At 36.2% G+C, this 23,218-nt stretch overlaps 1 protein-coding gene across 2 annotated transcripts; it reads left to right on the top strand.

Moving 5' to 3' along the window:
* Positions 1–486: 486 nt before the first annotated feature.
* NAA30 (N-alpha-acetyltransferase 30, NatC catalytic subunit) lies at positions 487–23,218 on the top strand. Of its 2 annotated transcripts, none has more exons than XM_016198175.2 (4): positions 487–1,269; positions 6,112–6,235; positions 8,682–8,737; positions 17,861–23,218. In XM_016198175.2, the coding sequence occupies exons 1-4, from the start codon at positions 511–513 to the stop codon at positions 17,996–17,998; spliced, it is 1,077 nt and encodes a 358-aa protein (XP_016053661.1). In that variant the 5' UTR covers positions 487–510; the 3' UTR covers positions 17,999–23,218. The 2 variants fall into 2 exon arrangements, with proteins under 2 accessions (XP_016053661.1, XP_016053662.1); XM_016198176.2 differs by having other exon boundaries at positions 510–1,269; positions 8,669–8,737; positions 17,861–17,903.

The following is a 23,218-nucleotide window of genomic DNA, read 5'->3' as shown; positions in this document are numbered from 1 at the left end:
GCCCCTCCACAGGTCACCTCCCTCCACGCCCCTTTCCCTTGGCCCCGGCAGCCGGCAGGCAGGGAAGTGTCGTAAAGCCAGGCCCAGGAAACTTTACCCGGGGTAACAGCAGAGGCGCTTTACGGCGACGGCGGCTGAGTGTGAGCCTTGGCGGCGGAGGCGGCCGCGGCGGCGAAGGAGGCGGCGGCGGCGGCTGAGGAGAAAGAGGAGTGCCGGCAGTGGCGGCGGGGACCTGTGCCGGGTGAGCCTCGCGGAGGGGACGGGGAGGGGCAGCGGTGACAGGGCTGGCGGATGGGCCCGGGCGGACGGGGACGGTGGCCGGCTGAGCAGCTGGGCGGCGCTGAAGAGCGTGAGCGGAGGGGGGGGGCGCCGCGGAATTGGGGGGCACCTCGGTGAGAAACGGTTTCTGCCTTTGTTTCCCCCACCTCCGCCGACCCCCGCCGCCCCCCTTGCTGCGCGCTCGTCGGCCGGGTCTCATGGCTTCCCCTCTCGGTTTGTGTCGCCTCTAGGATGGCGGAGGTACCGCCTGGGCCTAGCAGCCTCCTCCCACCCCCGGCACCTCCGGCCTCGGCGGTGGCTGAGCCCCGCTGTCCCTTCCCGGCGGGGGCCGCCCTCGCCTGCTGCAGCGAGGACGAGGAGGACGACGAGGAGCACGAAGGCGGCGGCGGCAGGAGTCCGGCGGGCGGCGAGGCGACGGTGGCGGCCAAGGGGCATCCGTGCCTCCGGTGCCCTCAGCCGCCGCAGGAGCAGCAGCAGCTCAACGGATTGATTAGCCCCGAACTGCGGCACCTCCGGGCGGCCGCCTCTCTCAAGAGCAAGGTTTTAAGCGCGGCTGAGGCGACCACGGCCACCCCAGACGGGGGCCCCAGAGCGACTGCAACAAAAGGAGCCGGGGTACGCTCGGGCGAGAGCCCCCCTCACTGCCTCCCCAGCATTGCAAGAACTGCGCTCCCCAGCCCCGCAGAGGCAGCGTCGGCGAGCGGTCCCGCGGCGGCCCGCAATGGACTGGCGGAGGGCACCGAGCAGGAGGAGGAGGAAGACGAGCAGGTGCGGCTGCTGTCTTCATCCCTGACCGCCGGCTGCAGTTTAAGAAGCCCCTCAGGCAGGGAGGTTGAGCCTGGGGAGGATCGGACGATACGTTATGTCCGATATGAATCCGAGCTACAAATGCCCGATATCATGAGACTGATCACCAAAGATCTGTCTGAACCCTACTCCATTTATACCTATAGATATTTTATCCACAACTGGCCACAGCTGTGTTTCTTGGTAAGTGGATGGAATGGAAAGAGGGTGAACCCAGCAGAGAGATCCAGGCCTTGCAGGGCAGGGAGTGTGAGGGAAGAGAGTGGCAGTGGATCTATCCTGCATTTCATAGTGCGCTGAGTGATATAAAGTGCGTGTACTCGCTCCTAGGTATTTGTTGAAACTTTTGAAGGTAAGAATTCATGATCTGGGTTAACTTGATACTGATGTAAATGCAGCAAGCCTGTACGTTGTGTGTTGGGGGTCTTATATCCTGTTTGCATTAGCTTATAATAATGTTTAACCTCTTTAATTACCCTCCCTCATCCTCAAAGTGCTTTGCAATCATTTAATTTGAACATGATTCTGTTCGGATGCAGACCTTATTAATCTCTTAATTACAGCTATAATCAGGGAAAAGTGTGTGCATAAACATGTTTTGGTGAACATGATTGTCAGTAAACTTGCTGTGGCCACATTGGAGAATTAAATCTTACAAGCATATTCTGTAATTATGGAGATTGTTTCCTTTTACTTCAACAGTACAATTAACAGTTGTAGCCAGGTGCTTGATTGCAGAAGGCACTACTAACACTTCTGGTGGCTGAAAAACTGAAATTTGAACAAAATACCCTTTTGTGAAATGTAGGAAACTAAGTGTGAAATTGTTACTAACTTAATTTTTTTTTTTTTAAAGAAACTGGTCATAGATATGCCTAAATACTTGTAGTAACACTGGCCTGTGTGAAGTATAATTGACAAAATTTTTATTTATATGTAAGCAAAAAAGACTGGGGCACAAATAAGCTGAACAGTTTTTTAAAACTTGATGTAGTACTCGCAGTACCAATAGTTTCTTTCCAATTATATTGACTAATTTCACCCCGTTTGAAATCTTTCACTTATATTATGTACTCACAAGCATGTTGTTTCCATTGAATTTTTCAGAAAGGCAACATGCTTTTAAAGAGTATTTTGTGATTTGTAAAGGGAAAAGCCACTACTATTATTTATTGTTTCAACATTGATTTAGTTGCACTTGGTAATTCCCTGCAAGATGTTTTAACAATACTTCAGAAATCATCTTTTTCATTCTGTAGCCTAGTGATAATCTGAAAATATATCCTCAGTATTGTAAATGATGGTAGTTCTGCTATTTTCTGTGTTCACTTTACTGAACTTAAGTTTAGTCTTTTTAACTGTGGGAACTATTTTATATTTTACAAACTCCTCATAGGATTCTAACTATTATATCAAAATGGGAAAATTATTCTTTTGGCACTATTATAAATGTCATATCAAATGCCATTGTAATTGCTAAACATTGTAGATTAACTTAACTGTAAATTAACCCACAGAAGCATACAATTGAGTCACACTTTAAATTGAAATAGTATATTTTTGTTAACTTCAGAAAATAGTATATATGGGGATGGGTAAAAGTAGGTTTACAGTTGTGAGTACGTGAAACAGTTTATTATTGTATTACTTACTAATTATTGTATTATTTTCCATACAAACAACTAAAACCCTGTATATGATATTTAGTCAGTTTTGAGTTATATCACCTAGGCCTCTCTCAACTTCTCTGCCATTTTAGACTCTGATAAAATTAGTAAACCTTAGTTTTGATTTTATAGAAACTTCTCCCAATTCACCAGTTAATTTGTACTTCAGCCCTTGAAAGTCAGTTTAACATTGAATTCTGAATATCTAGAAATTGAAATATGAACAAGTGGTTGACCAATAAGATTTACTAGTATAAGTATGAATCTAATGGTATGGAACATAAAACAAAAGCTAAACAATTAGAGGCCATTTTGGCATTTTAAAATTTTGAATTTCCCATCAGAATGAATTTAAAACAAATATAAATGTGCATATTTATTTTAAATCATATCATTTTAGAACTGTAAGGGACCCTAGAGATAATCTAACTCAACTTAATTTTTTTAACAAAAACAATTAAGGACCAGTGACTTTAAAATGTTTAAACCTCTAGATAGTTAGTGGCAGGCAGGTAAAACTAGAACCCAGGTCTCCTGGCCTAATGGAAATAGTGTGAAAAATAACATACCTTTGACCCATTCAGTGAAGATCATTATGTTACGAAGTTATACTTCATCAAGGGACAGATGTCCTTACAAACATCAATCTCAAGTGATTAGAAGCCTCCAAAATATTCCTGGTTTCCATGAGTAACCTGTAGTGGATCAAATGGAATATATGGGATTGAACCTTAAAAAATTGCCTATACTTGACCATATTTGACTAACAGAAATGACAGTTTCTTTTCTTTTTTTCTTTTTTTAATCCTCACTGGAGGATATGTTTTTATTGATTTTTAGAGAGAGAGAGACACCCATGTGATAGAAACATCAGTTGTTTCCTCCTGAACATGCCCCGACTGGGGAATGAACCCACAACCTAGGTGTGTGCACTGACCGGGAATCAAACCCGAAACCTTTTGGTGTAAGGATGATGCTCCAGTCAACTGAGCCACCTGGCCAGGGCGAAATGACAGTTTCTTATGGTTCTTTCTAATAAATGTAACTTGAAAGGAGAGTACTATTCAAATGGGACACTGTCACTTACTCGGTACTTAACTAATTTCTCACTACCTCTTTTCAGTTCATGGTATTTTCTGTTGGTGTGTTTTCGAACTTCTTAAACTTATTACCAGTAATGTATAGTGCTTCCATTTGTTTGTTCTAAATTTAACTTTCCGGCTTCCTCTGGAAGTGCTTCTTTCCTATTTGTAGTGATCTGGGATTTGGGAATCTCTTTCACATGATTTATATTTTTCATGTACTATAAATTGATAAGCCTTTGGCTTTTAGAGTTAAGTCTTAATCTTGCCAGGAATTTTTCGGTTCCCATCTGACAAAAGAACACACTTAATAGTATGAGTTCCAAATGTATGTGCAGAAGCTTTTATTTGGAAAAATTGACAGTTTAGTTATTCTTATAAGTGTATATTTATCAGTTTACCAGTAAAAAGCTAGCATTGGCCTTCCTCACTACCAACATCTTGTTAATAATAATGTATTATATATTGGTCTTTTATTTTTAAGTGATATTATGTATAACTCGAGTCTTGCTCCTACAGATTCTTAATTAGGAAGAAATCAATTTAGTCCAAGAGGGAACTAATATACTTTGTTTGCTTGTTACTTCCTTGGTCAAAGGACAAAGATTTGTTTGAAATTCCTATCTAATTTGAAAGTGTTGTCCAGCTGTATTGTATATAGTGGTTTTAAATTTTTCCTCTTTTGGATGGTTCATTCACTTCAAAGAGTAGCTATACTATAGTTTTGTTTCGTAGGTTTATGTAGATTTCCATTTTCCCTAGCTAATGAGGCCAGGTCCAATTTTTTTTTTAATGTACCATTGTTCTGTGACGTGTACACGTGCACATAACCACACACATGTATTTGAAGTGAGTTTTTATATCGGAAAATGCTGTCAGAATTTTTCAACCAAGCAACTTTCGTATATATTTCAGGTCTTAATACAGAAAGAAATTTTAGTTTTCAAAAGATTTTGAAAGCACCAGATTGATTTATCATGAACGAAAATGGCCCCAAATAGTTTTGGATTGTGTGATAAACCAGAAGTTAATTAGTGTGAATTGTTGAATTTAATATTCCTTCAGAAGGATTTTTCTGACCTAATTTAGGTTTGCATGAAATGGATTAGAATTATTGTGCCTAAAAGATTTCTCCACAGTTTTTGTTTTTTTTAAAAAAAGAGCTTTTTAATCATTTTCTAGAATGATGGACTAAAACAATCTTACAACAAATTTAAATTAAAATAGGTATTAAGTATAAATCGGGCTTTTCTTATTAACTTTTTTAAACCCATTCTTGGTTTTTGTTATTGAAATAGTTTCTTCTGAAAAGTTCATTTTATTAAGAGATAATTTGAAGTTTTCATTTTTTAAATGAGGACTCTTTACAGCAAATAATTATTTCTGGCTGACACATTATTAAACAATTGGAGCTATTGCCCTATTTATATTTACCAGAATACAGTATTACTAGAACTTTTTATCAGTGGTAGAATTTTTGAAAAACATATTTTCAGTGGTAACATTGGAAATCTTAATTACTCTGGAAAGCTGTACATTTTTGTTTAAATGGAAAGCTGTGATTTTGAGTTCTAGTTATATTATGAGCTTTATGACAATGACTCACACTGTCAAGAGTGTCCAAAAATGAGACCGTCATATATGTAATCTTTGTAGTACCTCAATAACAAAAAACCCTTGGTTAGGATCCAAGAAATACCTTAAAACAATCCTTTTTCTGAAAATCTTTTACATTTTTTTCCTGATCAAAATTTAACTCTACTGTTGAAGTATAAATATTGTCACACCTTTCACTAAAGCTTTATTATAATTAAAGTTATTGTACTCTGTCAATAAGCAAGTTTCACAATATTTTATCATATACTAATGAATAGACTTTTTCTTTAAAAAACTGTTTTCACATATTTCTCCTTCCCAAGTCTTAAATATGTAGGTCTTTATCACAAATAATTATAATTATAAATCTCTTATAAAGCTAATTATAATTAGAGACCTTTAATGAAGCACTTGAATGTTTACTTGTGGAATATTGCTTTTTCCCCCTATGCTTTGATAATAAGTATAAGAAATTCATGTTCTAAAGAATGGTGAAAGATTTTAAAACTAGAATATTTGTAGGAGCTTTGGGACTTAGATTTCTGAAACTTTTGCTCTCTTGCTAAAATTCTCATCATCTCTTTCTGCCTCGAAAATGGTGACCAGTGGTTGGTTGCTGTTTCCTTGGGTGCAGTACCTGGTGGCATTATGTTCTTCATAACTATCTGTTTATTTTTAAGGCCATGGTAGGGGAAGAGTGTGTAGGTGCCATCGTTTGCAAGTTGGATATGCACAAAAAGATGTTCCGCAGAGGTTATATAGCCATGTTAGCCGTGGATTCCAAATACAGGAGAAATGGCATTGGTAAGAAAAATATTTTGTCACTAAAAGAATGCATAAGTTATTTTTCTTTTTTGTATGTTGAAGCAAAAGACTTAAATGTAAATATGTAGAAATGAGCGTGATGCTAAGGGAAGAAAATTAAGATTGGTTTTACTTAAAATATTTCCAAAATGCTTTTTTTTTTTTAAAGTTGGTTTTTTTTTTTTTTTTGAGAGAGAGGAAGGGAGAGAAACATCGAAGTGAGAGTATAACATTGATCTGCTGCCTCCCGCATGCCCCCCACCAAGGATCAAGCTCGAAACTTCGAAACTCTTATCATGTGCCCTGACCAGGATTCAAACTGCCAACTTTTCAGTGCAAGGGATGATGTTCAACCAACTGACCCATACTGGCCAGGGGGCCAAAATGTTTTTATTTAAAAAAGTTGTTTGATAGGTTATCTTTTTAATAAGTAGCAGGTGACCACTTTTTTTAAAAAATACGTTTTTATTGATTTCATAGAGAAGAAAGGAGAGAGAGAGAGAGAAACATCAATGATGAGAGAGTCATTGATTGGCTGCCTCCTGCATGCCCCCTAATGGGGGTCAAGCCCGCAACCCAGGCATGTGCCCTGACTGGGAATTGAACTGTCATCTCCTGGGTCATGGGTTGACGCTCAACCACTGAGCCACAGTGGCCGGGCAAGGTGACCATTTTTTACCTACACATGTTTGGGTTTTTTTATTATGTTCAGAATGCTTTGCATTATACTAAGTACTGTAGCTTTTTATAGCATTATCAGGGCACTTGATCATAGCCCTCAACCAGCTATCTATACTTGGGTTAAGTGGACCTCAATCAAGGCAAAATTGTGGAGAAATTGTTGCCATTATTTAGTACTAGTCATCAAACATCATATTAACAATTCAGGGAAGACCATGAAAGGAAATTCTTACTATTCCCAATCATCTCTTTCTTGGCATTTTTCAGTTAATCTTAAAATGGTCATTAGAGTCATCTGGGTGGTTAAAAAACAAATACGTAGGCCCCTCCCCCTGAGAATCTTGTTTGTTTTGTTGGAAGCAGGGCTAAAGCTTTCCCAGGCAACTGTGATGGAAGCCTGTCCTAGTGTTTGGGACCTGCTGGCTCTTTAAGATGGAAGAGCAAGTTGACATGAACTTGTCTGGGTGTGTCAAATTCTGGGATGTACTGAAACTAAGTTAGTATTCATGAAAGAACATTTGATGCCTGTACCAGTATTTAATTACCAGCAGTTTTGTCACTTGTAGTTTTTTCTCAACTATTAGTGTTATTGCTCAGTTTAAGACACAACCTTAGATATCATGAGAAATCACTAAGAACAGGTTTACTTAATACATTAGGTTTAGCCAACTTACAGTGTTATAGTTTACCACTAAGATTTTTAATGAATCAGGCTTGTTATATAAGCCAACTGTGAGACTTGGATGCATTAAAAAGAGCTGATAAATGGTAGGCAATTTGGCTGTTTAAGAGGGCAGAAGCCGGTGGCTTGAGGGCTGCATCCTAGCCCTCAGGCATTTTGTTTGGCCCACTTAATACACGTTTGCTCATGTTTTGAGAATGAAGAGATTTCTTATAAAATTTGAATTTCTTTCTTAAAATCACATTTTGCAGTTGTCTTCCCGTTCATGTATCAAATATACCTGACCCTAAACTAGGATACATTTTGTTAGGCATTTGCAGACACGCCACTCACATCATATGGGAGTGCCACACTTCATTGTGCCCAGGCTCACTATAAAGTTTGTAGGAACCAACCCCGTGTCTTGGGCCTACTTTGGGTCACAGCAATTCTGGTGTGATCTTTGGCAAGATTGGTCCAAGGGTCATAGGCAGTGAGTTCTGGCCAATTCAAGAAGTTCTTGGGTTGCTCAGCTATGTTATATCTCCCCTTTTTCTTTTTTCCTGTTTACCTTCAAACAAAATGGCAGAAACTCCTGCTTGGAGCAAATAATTATACCCGAGAAAAAGAAATATATCAGGACTTAAGTCTTCCAAGAGAAAACTTACACTGCAATGTGTAGGTTCTCTTGGCCTCTCATTTTATTTTATTTTTTTTAAATATGTCTTTATTGATTTCAGAGAGAGGAAGGGAGAGGGAGAGAGAGAGATAGAAACATCAATGATGAGAGAGTCATTGATTGGCTGCCGCCTGTATGCCCTCCCACTGGAGATTGAGCCTGCAACCCCAGCATGTTCCCTGATCAGGAATATAACCGCCATCTCCTGGATTGTAGATCGATGCTCAACCGCCAAGCCACGCTGGCCAGGCTTGGCCTTTCATTTTAAATCTAAAATTTTTCTCAATTTGAGATAATCTGTGTATCTGCTTTCAAGGTAGAGCTAAGCATTTGACGTTTCTATGCCTGTTATGATGTTATGATTTAGGTATCTTTAAGAAACTAATAACATTTTTCCTTCATTAATACTCAGATCTATATTCTAGGTACTAACTTGGTTAAGAAAGCTATATATGCCATGGTTGAAGGAGACTGTGATGAGGTAAGTCTTTTAAATGTTTAAGACCTTTTTAGGCAGTATTCTACTGTGTATTTTTATAAATGTCCCATAATAATTGTACTGCAGATTTTATAGCAAACTGTTAATGTACAAATGCAACTCGTAGTGAAATTATGTATTTTTTAAGCACATGAATTTTGATCTAGAACAAATTTTAAGGTGATAATGGGAGCTAAAATTTGTTTTGTGTCAAAATGTGAAGGTGAAATCTTAGACATTTTCAGTAAATAAATAGTATTCAGAGGAATTGCTATTCAGAGGATTTGTTATCAGTTATTTAAGATAGCTCTTATAACCTACATATTAGCCTTAGTTTCTCTCTAAATAAAATTAAAAAAAAAATGGGCCAACTGTCAGCTCATATGAAGGACATTTCACACTTGAAAAACATCTCTCAGCATTAAATAATGATAAGGCCTGGGACAGGGGGTGTGAAGACAACTACTTTTTCAACCTAGAGCTATCTATGTATTAACCTCAGAGCATCTCTTTTCAACTTTTTCATAAGGCCTTATGGCAGATATAATTTTTTTGTGTGCCATAGCACTGGGCTTTAAACATGGTGGGTGCTCAATAAATAATGGTGATGGTTGGGAATGTTAAGATTTACTATTAAGTAATTTGGGTGAGAATGAGTATAAGTAAGGGGAAGTATAGATATCTGTGTAGAAATGATGACTAAGAAGGAACAAAGTTGCATTTTTATGTATTATTCACTTTATGAATAATACAAGTGACAGTTGTCTTTATTATTGGAGGGCAAATGTGCCTTAGAGAGTTCACAAAATACTAGAAATTGGGTAATTTTTTTTCCCCCCAACAGACTGACCTTAGTAAGTAACTTGACTTGGTTATTTTTTTTTCTTTAAGTTTGTCTTTTTTGTACAAAATCTAGACACAACAATTAACCATTGTGTGTGTGTGTATGTGTGTGTGTGTTTTGGTATGAAGTCCCTTTCACTGTCTTCATGCTCTTCAACTCTTCATCTTTTCACTTATAGCTACTATTCATCTATCAATATGCATCCTCCCATTTTCTAAGCACACCTATATGCAAATATGTAATACTTTTTTATACAAATGAAATCATAATTATTATTCTGTAATACTTTTTCCATTTAACGATATCATGAACACATTTCCATGTCAGAATATAGAGATTTATTGCAGACTATTCTCATGCTTCTGGTTTACATTAGTTTGTATTCTGACACATCACACTAAATGGTGGTTGTATGAGAAGGCCTACAGACATACTGGGCAGCACAGAGAAGTCCTGGGATTTAACGATATTTAATTTTACTCCAAATAAGATAATTACACATGGTGGAGGATCTCATATTGTTTGCAGCTTTTAATATAAAAAAGTAAAAGGTACAGTGACCTTGATAATTTACATGGCTGGTAACTAAAACTTGCATACATTTATGAGTATGTCTATGTGTTTGGACCATAGCCACACTGGCTTAGACAGCTCATGAAGAAGAATGTCAGACTTTGTAAAAGGGTAACAGTTTGGAGGAGTTTTTGGCATGATAAGACCACGTTTTGATCCTCTGCTGCTACTGAGTAGAGTGGTTTCCAGTGAACAGGGATGCTGTGAGCAGGGAGTATTATGTTCCTTACAGTTAAGCCTTTTCTGAATTCTAGTCACTACCTGTGAAACATGCTTCACTTAACTGATCAAATGTTTAAATAGTATTGGTTTCTCTTTGAAAGTTTGGAGGAATGATATGGAGATTTTGGTTATATTGTTTTTGTCTCAAGGCTAAATCCTAAAATTAGTGATATATTTTATTGTAGAAATATTCTTTTCATTAGGCCTAAAACCTAATTCTGATCTCTTTTTCTTACTTTTGAAGCAGTGAGTGGTACTTAATCTTAGACTGAAATGGGAATTGTTCCATGAACTTACTCCGGTTGTATGGTTTTAAATAGATGCTTTTTACAGTTTGAAGAGCTCTGCCTCTGAATTATCGACCTCTTCCATGGTTTAAAAACATTGGTTATCTGTGTCCCACATTGTTCGGATAAAGGATTTGCTGTATGAAGGGATAGAACTCTTGTTTACTCTTTATAAGGGTTTTATTCTCCCTTTCTTTGAGTTTTAAACCATATAAGCAACAAACTTTTCTATTCCCCTTTTCCTTCTACTTTTTGATAGTAGTTATTTGTTGGTTCCACTTCTTTATATTGCCATTTCATCCCATTGGGTTCTTCCCCTCCGCTCCATTGGAACTACTTTCCCACTGATGGATTTGCTTGACCCAGGAGCTTCTTCCTCCTCCTCTGCTTATTAAAATACTTCTTAGTGTTTAATGCCTGACTAAAATATCAACCTCTTTACATTTTCTTTAACCGTTCTGGATAGAATCAACTGCACCTTCTCAGGTTTTTTTGACTTCCCTTTCTGTAATGTAGTAATCCCCACTTGTCTGCAGTTCCACAGTTACCTGTGGTCAACTGTGATCGGAAAATATTAAATGGGAAATTCCAGAAGTAAACAATTCACAAGTTTTAAATTGCCAGTGGTTCTGAGTAGCACGATGAAATCTCATGATGTTGTTGTATTGCTCCATCTGAATCATTCCTTTTTTCCAGCGTGTGCATGCTGTGTATGTTACGCACCTGAGTCACTTAGTAGCCATCGTGGTTATCAGATTGACTGTTGCAGTATTGTAGTGCCTGTGTGCAAATAACTCTTATTTTACTTAATAATGGCCCCAAAGTGCAAGAGTGGTGATGCTGGTAAATTGGAGATGCCAAAAAGAAGCCAAGTGCTTCTGTTAAGTGAAAAGGTGAAATCTTTCAACCTAAGGAAAGAAAAAATTGTATGTTGAGGTTGCTAAGATCTATAATAAGAATGAATCTTCTACCTGTGAAATTGCCTAATTTATAAATTAAACTTTGTCATAGATATGTATGTATAGGAAAAATCATAGTATATGTAGGGTTTGGCACTATCTGTGGTTTCTGGCATCCACTAGAGGTCTTGGAACAGCCCCTGTGGATCGGGGGGGGGGGGGGGGGTCTACTGTACTTGGCTTAAATTTACTTGTACAGAGTCTGTGTCTTAACCACTGAGGAAAGCAAAAATTCCTTTTTTAAAAAAAGAAAGAAATATATATATTATAAAACAACCGACCTGTGATTTTACTTTCATTAACTTAGACTAACCTTCCATTCTTTTAAAGTGTTAAGGAATTTTGACATATTATCAGAAAGACATTAGAGAAGGGTTTTAAATTTCATTTTCTACTAATTAGGTTGTGCTGCTATTTTTTAAATTCTTACAAAAATAGATATTTTCAAATATATGATCCTATTAACAGATACATTTGGAAATTTTTGTGAAGACTTAGCATGCACATTTGGTCAGTTTTTACTTTCTATTCTGTTTGCAGAATTTGTGACCTTGAGTCATGTTTATATTGCTCTTGGTTGCCACTTTTCATTTAAAGATAAATTCAGAGTAAATTAAACCAAAGTTAGTAATCGCAGAGTTGAAGTGTAGATTATGTTTATGCCCAGATAATAATGATATACTCTCCTAAGGCAAAAGATACTTTTATTTCGCCTTAGTATGACTTTCCTAACTTTTTATATCAGAATTAGACATGTTAAAGCAGCTTAGCTAAAGGTCTTTTTTGTTTTTATATATTTGGAGCTGACTAGAAAGTTACCAGCATTAAAAGAAGAAACAAGTGGATTTGTTGCTTCATGAATAAGAAATACTTTGCCTATGTTGCTGATCTGGCTTACATTTGATTATGCCCCATGTTCTAGGTGACAAACTTGTTATGGCTACTAGAACAAGTATCTTGGGTTTGTGTTTTACAGTAGGGGAAATAGTAAGAAAAACACATACAAAGAGCATGAGTGAGTTTTCTAAAATGTGATTTTTAAAGTAGGACTTGTGTAGCTAAAATAATGAACCCACATGGTGGCCATTTAATTTTATGTACTTTTTATAAAATAATTTTGAATGGGACAGGTGACTGATCAGCATGATCAACAATGTTTTACTTTTTAAGCTGTAGTCTTTGAAATCACATCTCTGGAAATTTAAATTTCAAAATCATTTTTAGACTTAAGTAAGGTATGGTTACCATGTTATTAATATTTGGTACTAACTTATATGATGATGAGAGTACTTTGGAGTCAAAACTTCTTAATGGAATGTAAATGTGCAGTATGGGACCTTAAAACATTTTTGGTTGACCAACATCTTCCCGTTTTCCCCTCCCCTCAGCTCCTGAAAACTATCATTTTGCTCTCTGCTTCTATGAGTTTGACCATTTTAGTTTCTACATATCAGTGAGATTATGCAATATTTGCCTTTTTGTGTCTGACGAATTTCACTTTCCATAATGTTCTCTAGGTTCATTCATGTTGACACAATGGCAGGATTTTTTTTTTAAAGGCTAAAAAGTATTCCATTTTATATATGCCACTTTTCCCTTATCCTTTCTTTTTTTTTTTTCTTTTTTAAAAAATATATCTTTATTGATTTCAGAGAGAGGAAAGGAGAGGGAGAGAGAGATAGAAACATCAATGATGAGAGAGTCAGTGATCGGCTGCCTCCTGCATGCCCCTGACTGGGGATCGAGCCTGCATCCCGGGCATGTGCCCTGACCGGGAATCGAACCTCGATCAGCTGGATCCTAGGTCGATGCTCAACTGCTGAACCATGCCCTGCCAGGCTCCTTTCATTTCTTGATGGACACTTATGTTGTTTTCATATCTTAGCTATTGTGAATAATGCTGTCATGGACAGGGGGTGCAGATATCTCTTTGAGATCCTGATTTCAGTTTCTTTGGATATATATACCCAGAAGTGGGATTGCTGGATCAAATAATAATTCTATTTTTAATTTTTTTAGGAACTTCCATATTGTTTCCCATAAAGGCTGTGCACATTTACATTCCCACCAACAGTGGCCTATTTAAATAACCTATAATAAACCTGTTACATGTAAACAAAATAACATACATCTTACGATTATGTACAAGATGACTTTTAAGGCTTTTGTGTTTAGTAATTATATGCCTAACATTTTTAGTTTAACTGAAAACATATTTTGGCTACGAGACTGAGGCTGCTAGGTAAAGAACAGAGTAAAATGGAATTATTTAAGCTGTAAGGATTTTTTGTTGAGTACTTTAGCCTAATTAAAGAGCTGGGTATAAGAAGCTTGGCTTCCAGATCTGTCTTCTGCCAGTATAGTTGTGTGATTGTAGGCAAGTCATTTTTTATAGTTTCTCTCTGTGCAGTGTGATGGTAATTCTGATCTTAAAGGGATGTAATAAAGAGCAGTAAAGGTGTTCATTCAGCAATATCAGTGTAAGTAGCCTGTGAGGTGCCAGACAATGTGCTAGTGCTTAGGTTCTAGTAGTGAACAATCCTGTCCTATCCCTAGGAGCTTCCAGCCTATAATATTAAGAAGGGCTTTCTTAACTAATGGTTTGGCTTATTCTAACAATGGTTTGTTGCTAAGAGAATCTGTGGAACTTCGCTGTAATCCTTTTTTTCTGTTAAGGAGAATTCAACTTTGCCAAGTTTCTTTAGAACCAAAATAACCATATTACCCTTTGGCTTCCTATGTAATACTCCCATGATGTGTACTAAAAGAATAGTTTTATAGTGAATTTTCAGTATAAACCCAGATTCTCTTTTAATACAAGAATATAAGTGATTAAGTATTAAAAAGTATTTTTTTTTTAGCATTTTCTGTTGAGTCAAATAATACATGATCTCTTTTTTTAGAAATTGTGAATGTGCCGAGAGAATCTTTATGTTAATAAAAGTTAGCCCTTTGTGTAATTTTTTTCGATGTCATTCAAAACCTCAAGTGTGTATTTACGTAGCTGTAGTTAGCCTCAGATGTTTTGAATATTTTAGATTGCCAAATATTAATGAACATGGACTTTCTCCTTCGTCGTTTCTTAAGTAAGTTAGAACTCCTATTTGCTTCATTGTTTTTACTTTGGAAAACAATCGGGGGAGGTATAGAAGAGTGACTACTATTAAGCTCTAGTTTAGATTTAGAGACTGGCCTTGAGTGTCGTTCATTTGTAAACTGGAGGTAATAATATTTATAGGGTTATTGTGAAAATAACAATGACAAATGCATGCAAAATGACATAATGCATGTAAAATGCTTAACATGGCATTTAGTAAGCCTTTGATAAATATCAGCTTTTTTTTTTTTAATTGTCCTTTTTATTTCTGTGAAATCAGTTCCTAGTTTTGTGTTGTTGCAGCTTTATTGCTTCTTATATTAATTGTTTTGATTTTACATTTTAGCTGTAATTAGGCACTGGCCTAAAACAGAATTCTAGGAATTACCCAAGAGAATTATTCAAAACTGTAAACTTGTATTGACCAGACTGGAGTGTTGGGTGGTATACATTACTAAAAATTAAATTCTGCTTTTTAAAAAGCTGAGAGATATGAGTTTTTAGTCTTATCTTAAACCAGTGTGTTTACTATACAACTGTTATTTCAGGCCTTTTTAGGAAAATTTTCTCTTGATTCTGAACTATTACTTGTTCTTTAGATCTTATAAAAGTTTGTATTTAGTATGCGATTTGCTTTTATGACTTAATTGTATAGGTAATTGTCTTAAGATAGTGCTTTCTCTTTAAGTACTCCGGTCATTTACAAGCTCGATAGTACTTTTGTTTGTTTAATATTTATGTAATATAATAAAGGTGCTGAGAACATACATAATTAACAAATATTTAAGAGACTTCTATGTGTCAGGCAGTGTGTTAGGTGCAGAGGAAACAGCTGTGAAGGAGGTACCCATGATCACAGCCGTTGTTGGGCTCCCCAGCTAGGAGAGATGATGTACTCGTCAAATGTTAAGTGAAACTGCGGTTGAATAAGGAGCAGTGCAGAGTGCTGTGGGGTTGTATAAAGGAAAGGGATATACAGTGGTACCTCAGTTTTCGAATGTAATCTGTTCTGGAAGACCATTTGACTTCTGAAACGTTCGAAAACTGAGGGATCAACAGCCGACAACTAGGCCTCAGGATGTTGCACTCTGGGGATCCGTGTGGCATGTTCGATTTCTGAGGCATGTTCGAAAACAAGCGTTTCCAGGTTTACGGTGTTCGTAAACCGAAATGTTCGTCAATGGAGACGTTTGAAAACCAAGGTACCACTGTACTCTAATCAGTCTGGAAGTGACAAGCTAAGTCCATAAGCAAGGACGGAAGAAAGAGCATTCTTCTACGTAGAGAAAACAGCTTAGGCAGGAAAGATCTCGTGGATTCCAGAAATGGAAAGTTTAGTGTTGATCATGGAGAGCAAGGGGAGAGACAGAGTTGGCAAGGTAGGTAGAGGCCAAATTTGATGGGCCTTTTACATCTCTTTAGGTTAACTTATGGACTTTATCTTGAGAACAAGCAGGGAATTAACAAGAGCATCACACTACTTAGAGAATGGGAGACCTTTTGAGTTAGGAGGCTCTTGTACTTACAGTGAAAGTTGATGGCAGCTTGGACTAGAGTAGTACCAATGGGAATAGAAAGAAGAGCATCAGTTTGAGAAATATTTAAGAGAGAAAATTGAAATACCCAGTGTTTGGACATATGTATGGGGGTGGAGAGGAAAAAGGTTCTAAGATGACTCATAGGTTTCAGGTTTGAGGCATTGGTGGGATGAAGATCTTGTTACTGACATACAGAATTATGGAGGAGGGGTTAATCATAATTTCAGTTTTGGATATAATGAGTTGGGGTACAGTCTTTTTCTCTATTATTTTCATCTTTTGCTTGAATTCTTGTCAGATTTTTTTGATAGTTTGAGTTGGATAGGAAGATACTCAAAGGCTTCACTTGGGCCTCTTTTTAATTATATTTTGCCCTTTTTATCCTACTCCAAACCCCTGAGGGTTATCACTTCTTGACAATAAACATAGCTCACTGTGTTGATAACTCTCAATGTGGTAGGTTTAGAATCAATAGAAAAGCAAATAGACCTACAAATATAAAAGTTGGGAGGGTGGGATAAAGGATGTTTTGGTAGAGGAAGGTAAAATAAATTAAGGAAAGAAAATCACATAATATTCAAAAGTATCAGTTCATCATCAGGGCCATTGGTTCAGTAATATTAAAAGAGACCCAGAAAGACCATAATGCTTTGTGTGTTTCTCTGTTTAAAACATTGGTATTTATAATGTCTAGATAATGGTTCTCATTATTTATTCCCCTGACCAGCATCATCAGCATCATCAGCATCATCTGGCAATTTAAAAAAATACAGATTCTTGGGCCCCACCCCAAACCTACTTAGAAACTTTGGGGGTGGGGTTCAGCAATCTCTTTTAACAAGCCCTCTAGGTACACTAAAGTTTGGGTACCTTTGGTCTAGGTTCAGCAAATTTTCTCTGCAAAAGGCCAGATAGTAAATATTTTAGGCTTTGCAGATCATAGGTCTCTGGTGCAACTACTCAATTATGTCTTTGTAAATTGAGAAAGCAGCCATAGATCTCAGGTAAACAAATGGGCTTTGCTGTGTTCCAATAAAACTTTATTTACAAAAATAGACAGCGGGCACATTTTACCCAAGGGCTGTAGTTTGCAGACTCTGGTCTAGACTCTAGACAAGTGTGGTAATTGTCATCAGGATGAATGATGACAAATTAGTGAAAATATAGGAGTTGGATAGAGGTTAATCTGAATACTTTGAAATACTGGTTTATTTTCTTTAGCCATTGATTTTTTTTTTTTTTTTAATTATCTTTTTGTCTGACAACTATTATCCACAGGGAAATAATTTCTTTGTTTTAGTGTGAATCATATATTCTCATTACTAAAAATTCTAAATATCACAAAAATCATTAGAACAAAACATGTCTCAGTGTTTCCACTTCTTTTGCCCCAAAAGGGAATTATTGTTAAAATTTTGATTACTATTTTTATGTGTGTTTTTCTGTATATCGTTAATAATTATTATTTTGCCATCAATTTTAAAACAGTTAAATATAGTATTTTTTAAAAAATATTTGATCTAATTATAAGTGATTTGTCATTATGAAATTATAAATTAGTTTCAAATATATAACATTCTAACTTAGTTTTTCTTATTTTTCAAAGGTTGTTTTGGAAACAGAAATAACGAATAAGTCTGCTTTGAAACTTTATGAAAATCTTGGTTTTGTTCGAGATAAGAGGCTTTTCAGATACTATTTAAATGGAGTTGATGCACTGCGACTTAAATTGTGGCTGCGTTGAGAAACTGACATCAAGGAACAACTTTCCAACCACACGGAATCGACCTTTGCATGCAATGCAATTTGTACAGAATTGCTTTGCCAGGTGGATTTAGTAATTTCCATGCAGTTCTTATCTGTCAGTGTCTCATTGAGTGTCGCACAATATTTGTTGCACTTTGGCATGGCGCATTTGTTCTGAATTAAAAGAGATTGTTTTAAATTTAAAGAGTTGTTTTGGTACCAACAAGATGTGCCAGTTGATAGCCAAGATTTGTTTGTTGATTTACAGTCTGCTGACAATGTTATTTACACAGTGATCAATTTACCACAGAACCAGTAAGTGGAACATGATTTTTGTTCCTTAAAAAAAAGCCAATGTAGATTGTAAAAATTTAAGTATACTAACATTTCACATGAAACCTGCCATAGTTTTTTGAAGGGGGTGGGGGGAAAAGCTTCAATTTTAGGTTTTATTTTTTTCAATATTAAATTTTCCATTCTTGAATATTGGTACCTCAGTGATTAGTGAATGAAAAAATTTTAGGATTGGTTGTGTCTTACAATGAGTAAAGATAACAATTAAATTGCGTCTGCCAGTGCCTGTGTAGATAAGTATATTTGTCTTCATCTCTAGTTTTTTAATGCATGCTACCTTTTCCTTTTCTTTTTTTAAGGCCTTTGCAAGCAAACTTGTGGGTTTTTTTTTTTTAATTTAAATTCTAAATTTGATAATAAATTATTTCAGATTTTTATAATTTGGATACTTTTTCCAGGTGAGTGACAGAGTGGTTTACTTTACAGTAAGAAGTTGAATCTACTCGGAAAGTCTTTGAAAAATGGCTCCAAAGGGGATGAGAAAAGTTGATGGAGCCAGTAATTGCTGGGTTTTGGATGCACTTTTTTTTTGAGAGTGAGGGAATATTTGGAAAAGAATAGAAAATTAATGTAAACTGATATGATTTTATTTAATCAAAATTATTGCTAAGCTGTGAAGAACAGCTTTTACAATGTAGTTGGAACTTTTTTCCCACTTGATTAGGATTCACATTGCTTTCATTTCTTAAAATGTTTCACTTTTGGTTCTTGGTCTTGGAAATAAATTTTAAGGTGCATTGTATCAATTTAAACTGATTTTATTTCCACTTATTTGAGCAAACACTTGGGGGAGCTTTGTTTAGTTCCTAGAAAAACAGCAGGGAGAAATGGAAACTTTTTTTGGAATGAGTTCTTATGGATTTTCAATAGCCATCACCATGTTCATTAGTTACATCGTGTTTTGGCCAGTCTGTGCACTGTAACAAAATTAAAGTTAATTGCTTTCCATTGAATCAGGAAATCTGTGATGGATAATTTATTTAACTGGAAAACCTAGGAACCCATGAAAAAAAAAAGATTCATTCTCTGTGAAAAATGTTTTATAGGAACCTATGTTTTCTTTCATTTGGCTATGCTTTACTTCTGCTCTAGGATTTGGTTTGAATTTTATTTTATGACTATGATTACTGTATTTTTTTAAACCCTACCTCCATTAACAGTTGGTAAAAGCCCCCTTTCAGGAAAGTTTGTTGTCCTTTTTTTTTATTTTTAAAGGAAAGCTGCTCTTTGCTCAGTGTAATGTCTTGAAAGTGAACACGGTAACAAATACTTTTAAAATAAAGATACACAGATTTGGTGAAATAAAATCTTTCTGCTGGTGGGATCATTTATAGTTCCTTATTATTAAAGAAAACTTTTTCCATTTTATATTGCTCTTGAAAACTTAATGGGCAGAATACTGGTTACATTAAAAATATGACTGCACAATACTCAGCTTTTCAGCTAGCCATTTTGAGTATGTTTTTGGTCAAACTTCATTTGGGCTCTAGCACTTAGAGGATTGCCAATCATTCTGATGCTTCTGTCATTTTTTAATATGGAGGAAACAACTAAAACAGTGCAGTGCTTAACATAATCAGATTTTCTCTCACCACTTTATATTTGACTTGCTGGTTCATAGGTAATGGTTGTTGATGTACATACATTTGCTTGACTCACTAATGGGGACAGTTCTAAAGTAGATACATGCTGGGTTTTCAGTTCAACCATTATATTTTTGACAGGTTGTCAATGAAACCATCACTGTTGACCTTTTCCCTCAGAATTGACCAAGCTTTGCCAAATTGACTGGATGTTTATAAATATGACCATAGCCATGTGACTAAAAAGACATATGGTTGCCATATTGGTGGTTTATGTTGAATAACTGTCTACTTTATGTCTTTAATTGGGTATGCAAAAATTGTTCACTTAAGTAGACTAAAATTTTAACCTCTAGGATGATAACCCAGCACCAGAACTAAGTCTCTATTCCAGTTGAAAGAGCATTAATTTACTTTTTGATATCGGGCTTTTATTTTTCCCACATAATCTTAAAACAATTCCATTTAAAATTGATAAGAGTGAGTTCACTTGGCTAAAACTGAGCAAAATTGGTGCAACTTTCTTTTGAAGGGGTGCTGCCTCTTTAAGACTGACTGTGCTATCCACTGACACTGGTTTGGCAGTTGATACTGCTGAACATTTTTTATACATGCTACCATGAAGCTATGTATGTTAGTATTGAAGAAGCTAACGGGTATACTACCATTTTTGATGTGTGGACTGATTATAGTTCTTCTTATGTTAAAATAAAACTAAAGAGAAATCCACAGATCAGAAACCAGAGAGTAGTTTTTGAAGTTGAAGCCAGCAAAATTAAAAAAAGAAAGAAAAAAATTACTATTAAAAATTTGGTTTTAGTATTTTCTGCCTCTTCCCCAAATTACCCTCTCCACTTGCTTGACAAATCTGTGTAAAGGAGTTTGTTTGTCACATGTTTTAACTTTACCTTGCCCTGTCTTATGGTATTGGCTGACATGTATAAGACTGGATGTGTATATTATGGTGTCTAAAAATCATGAAATTCATCACTTTTCAGGAGCATAGATAAAAGCAAATTGGTAGTGCATCAGTTATTTTTCAGTGCACCGTGACATCACTAAAATTGAGTGCTAAAATGTTACAGGGCTTTCAGGTTTGTAAAAACATAACCATAAATTATATTGACGTCAGATATGAGTTTGAGTATCTATAAAATATCACGTGTATCTCAAAATATTGGACTGCTATTTGATGACTGGATATTGCTGCATAATTTTCTTCTATTGTCCCGTATCCTTTTGGAGAGAGAGATTTAATGGGATTTGAAATGTGCAAGCTGTCTAAATAAGATGCAGTCAAATAAAGTATGGTTACGTTGTGTTTGCATTTTTCTTTTAGATCCAGCTGTGTGCATTTTATGATTGAGTTGTTTTACTTACTTAGAAAAAACCTCAAGCAATCGAATCTGTTCCCCACTTCCTGCCTCCCATTTCAGTTATTTGGAAGAAGTGACATACAGTTGTTATCTCCACTTTGTGTTCTAACAAAGTAAATTAGAAAATAACATGAACTTTAAGTTTCCTAAAAGTATTCAAAGTTAGTCAACGCATATACCAGATATCAATACAAGTGAGTATATTAAACCAAAAACTGTTTTTATGTCCTTGTTTCATAGCCGTTTATTTCTAAGGCAGTTTTTATTTCAAAATTTCTGATTTTTGTTTGTACTTAAGTAATTTTTTTTACCCTTACCAAGACACCAAAATAAAATAGAACATTATATAAAGGGCCTTTTGCCCCATTCTTGTGAGAAGCTTTAAATGGTGTTTATGTATGTTTTCATTATCAGGATTTATGGACATTAGTGGAAAAGATCTGTTTTGATCATGACTGCTAAATTTTATCATGCATACCAAATCTTCAATTTTTTCTTTTATAGTCATGTTTTGAAAATATCTGAGTTCGTGTTTTACTTGGGCCTTATGTGGCACTTTAAATACTTCATACATTGTCTAAATAAGGACCAGAAAGTTGATACTGTTCTTTCACACCTATGAACAGAGGTCAGTATTAACCTGTTGCCCAGAAATATAGTGATACTTTTAAACAACTTTTAAAACAGTTTGAAAAGTCTCAGAAGCATATGGCACACTGCACTTTCTTCAGATCGACGCTGTCTAATAGCACTTTTTATGGCGATGTGAATGTTCTTTGTGTTCTCCAATATGCTAGCCTCCAGTAACGTAGCTACTGAGCCCCTAAACAGTGGCTAGCATGAAGAACTGAATTTTTTATTTTAATTAATTGGAATTGAAATAGCTACATGTCACTAGTGGCTACTGTATTGTATAGCATAGCTTTAGATAATATTTAAGCAGTAAAAGCTGAGGAAAGCATGTTTTGAATATGATTTTTAAGACCATACTATTGAAATACGAAACACAAGGATCATGGTTAAAAATCGCCTCTGAGCAAAAGAGTATAGCTGCACTATTTATGCTGACAGTCTATTTCATTAATACAGTATCTGACTGACACCACCTCTCTCCCTGGCTCTGTTATGTAGTACTTCTGAGGAAAGTAGCCTTTTCCAGTTTTTATTATTTGTAAGTTCTTTGAGTTGCAGAGATGCACAGATTCAAGTGCCAAAAGTTGGTTTCTGTTGAGACTGTCATATCTTCAGCATTAAAATATATTACATAGTTAGACATAGTAATTTCTTATTTTAAGATGAATTGAAATCTTTTCACCTCTGAGGTTGGTTTCTCATTACTAGTGGTTATACTAGAATATGGAAGAATACCATATTTATACTTATTTTTTAAATCCTGGAAGATTGATCATGTGGATGCAAAGGCAAATGTTTTTGTTTCTGAGAGAACCAGGTTAATTTTATTTTGTTCTCTGGCCATGGTGTGTCACCTTTGATTCTAGCCGGTCATCTAGTAAATGGTACATCAAAAGCACAGGAGTGTGGGGATGGGAGTGCCAGACTTGGTACAGCCTGCTAGCACAGCTGGTGAAAGAACTCACACACAGCACAAGTTCTGTTGAGATCAATCAGTATTTAATCTGCATATGAAAAAGACCAAGGAATGACCGACCACCCAAGTGCCAAAATCTGTCTTTAAAAAATGTAAACGGTGCATGCAGGGGTTATAATGTAAGGTTTTTAAAGTGCTAAGAAATAAGCTCATTTTTAGTTATGGATTTTCATGACTACCTCTTTGCTGTATGACTATTCTCAATTTTCTAATACCTCAATTTCCTGAGAATCTGTATGTATGTTTTTGTAAATAAAACACCATATGCTAGGGGAAGGACCTGGCTTTTAAAGAAA

The sequence above is a fragment of the Miniopterus natalensis genome, chromosome 1 (assembly GCF_054644295.1).
Source record: "Miniopterus natalensis isolate mMinNat1 chromosome 1, mMinNat1.hap1, whole genome shotgun sequence".
Classification (NCBI taxonomy): domain Eukaryota; kingdom Metazoa; phylum Chordata; class Mammalia; order Chiroptera; family Miniopteridae; genus Miniopterus; species Miniopterus natalensis.
The sequence above is the reverse complement of the archived record's forward strand: the minus strand, read 5'-3'. Positions and strand labels throughout refer to the sequence as shown.

Bases quoted from the DNA above. Each gene is read 5' to 3' on its own strand.
- NAA30 (XM_016198175.2), top strand. From the start codon at position 511: ATGGCGGAGGTACCGCCTGGGCCTAGCAGCCTCCTCCCACCCCCGGCA. The intron at 6,236-8,681 runs GTAAGAAAAATA...TCTATATTCTAG, and splicing joins ATACAGGAGAAATGGCATTG to GTACTAACTTGGTTAAGAAA. The intron at 8,738-17,860 runs GTAAGTCTTTTA...TATTTTTCAAAG, and splicing joins TTGAAGGAGACTGTGATGAG to GTTGTTTTGGAAACAGAAAT.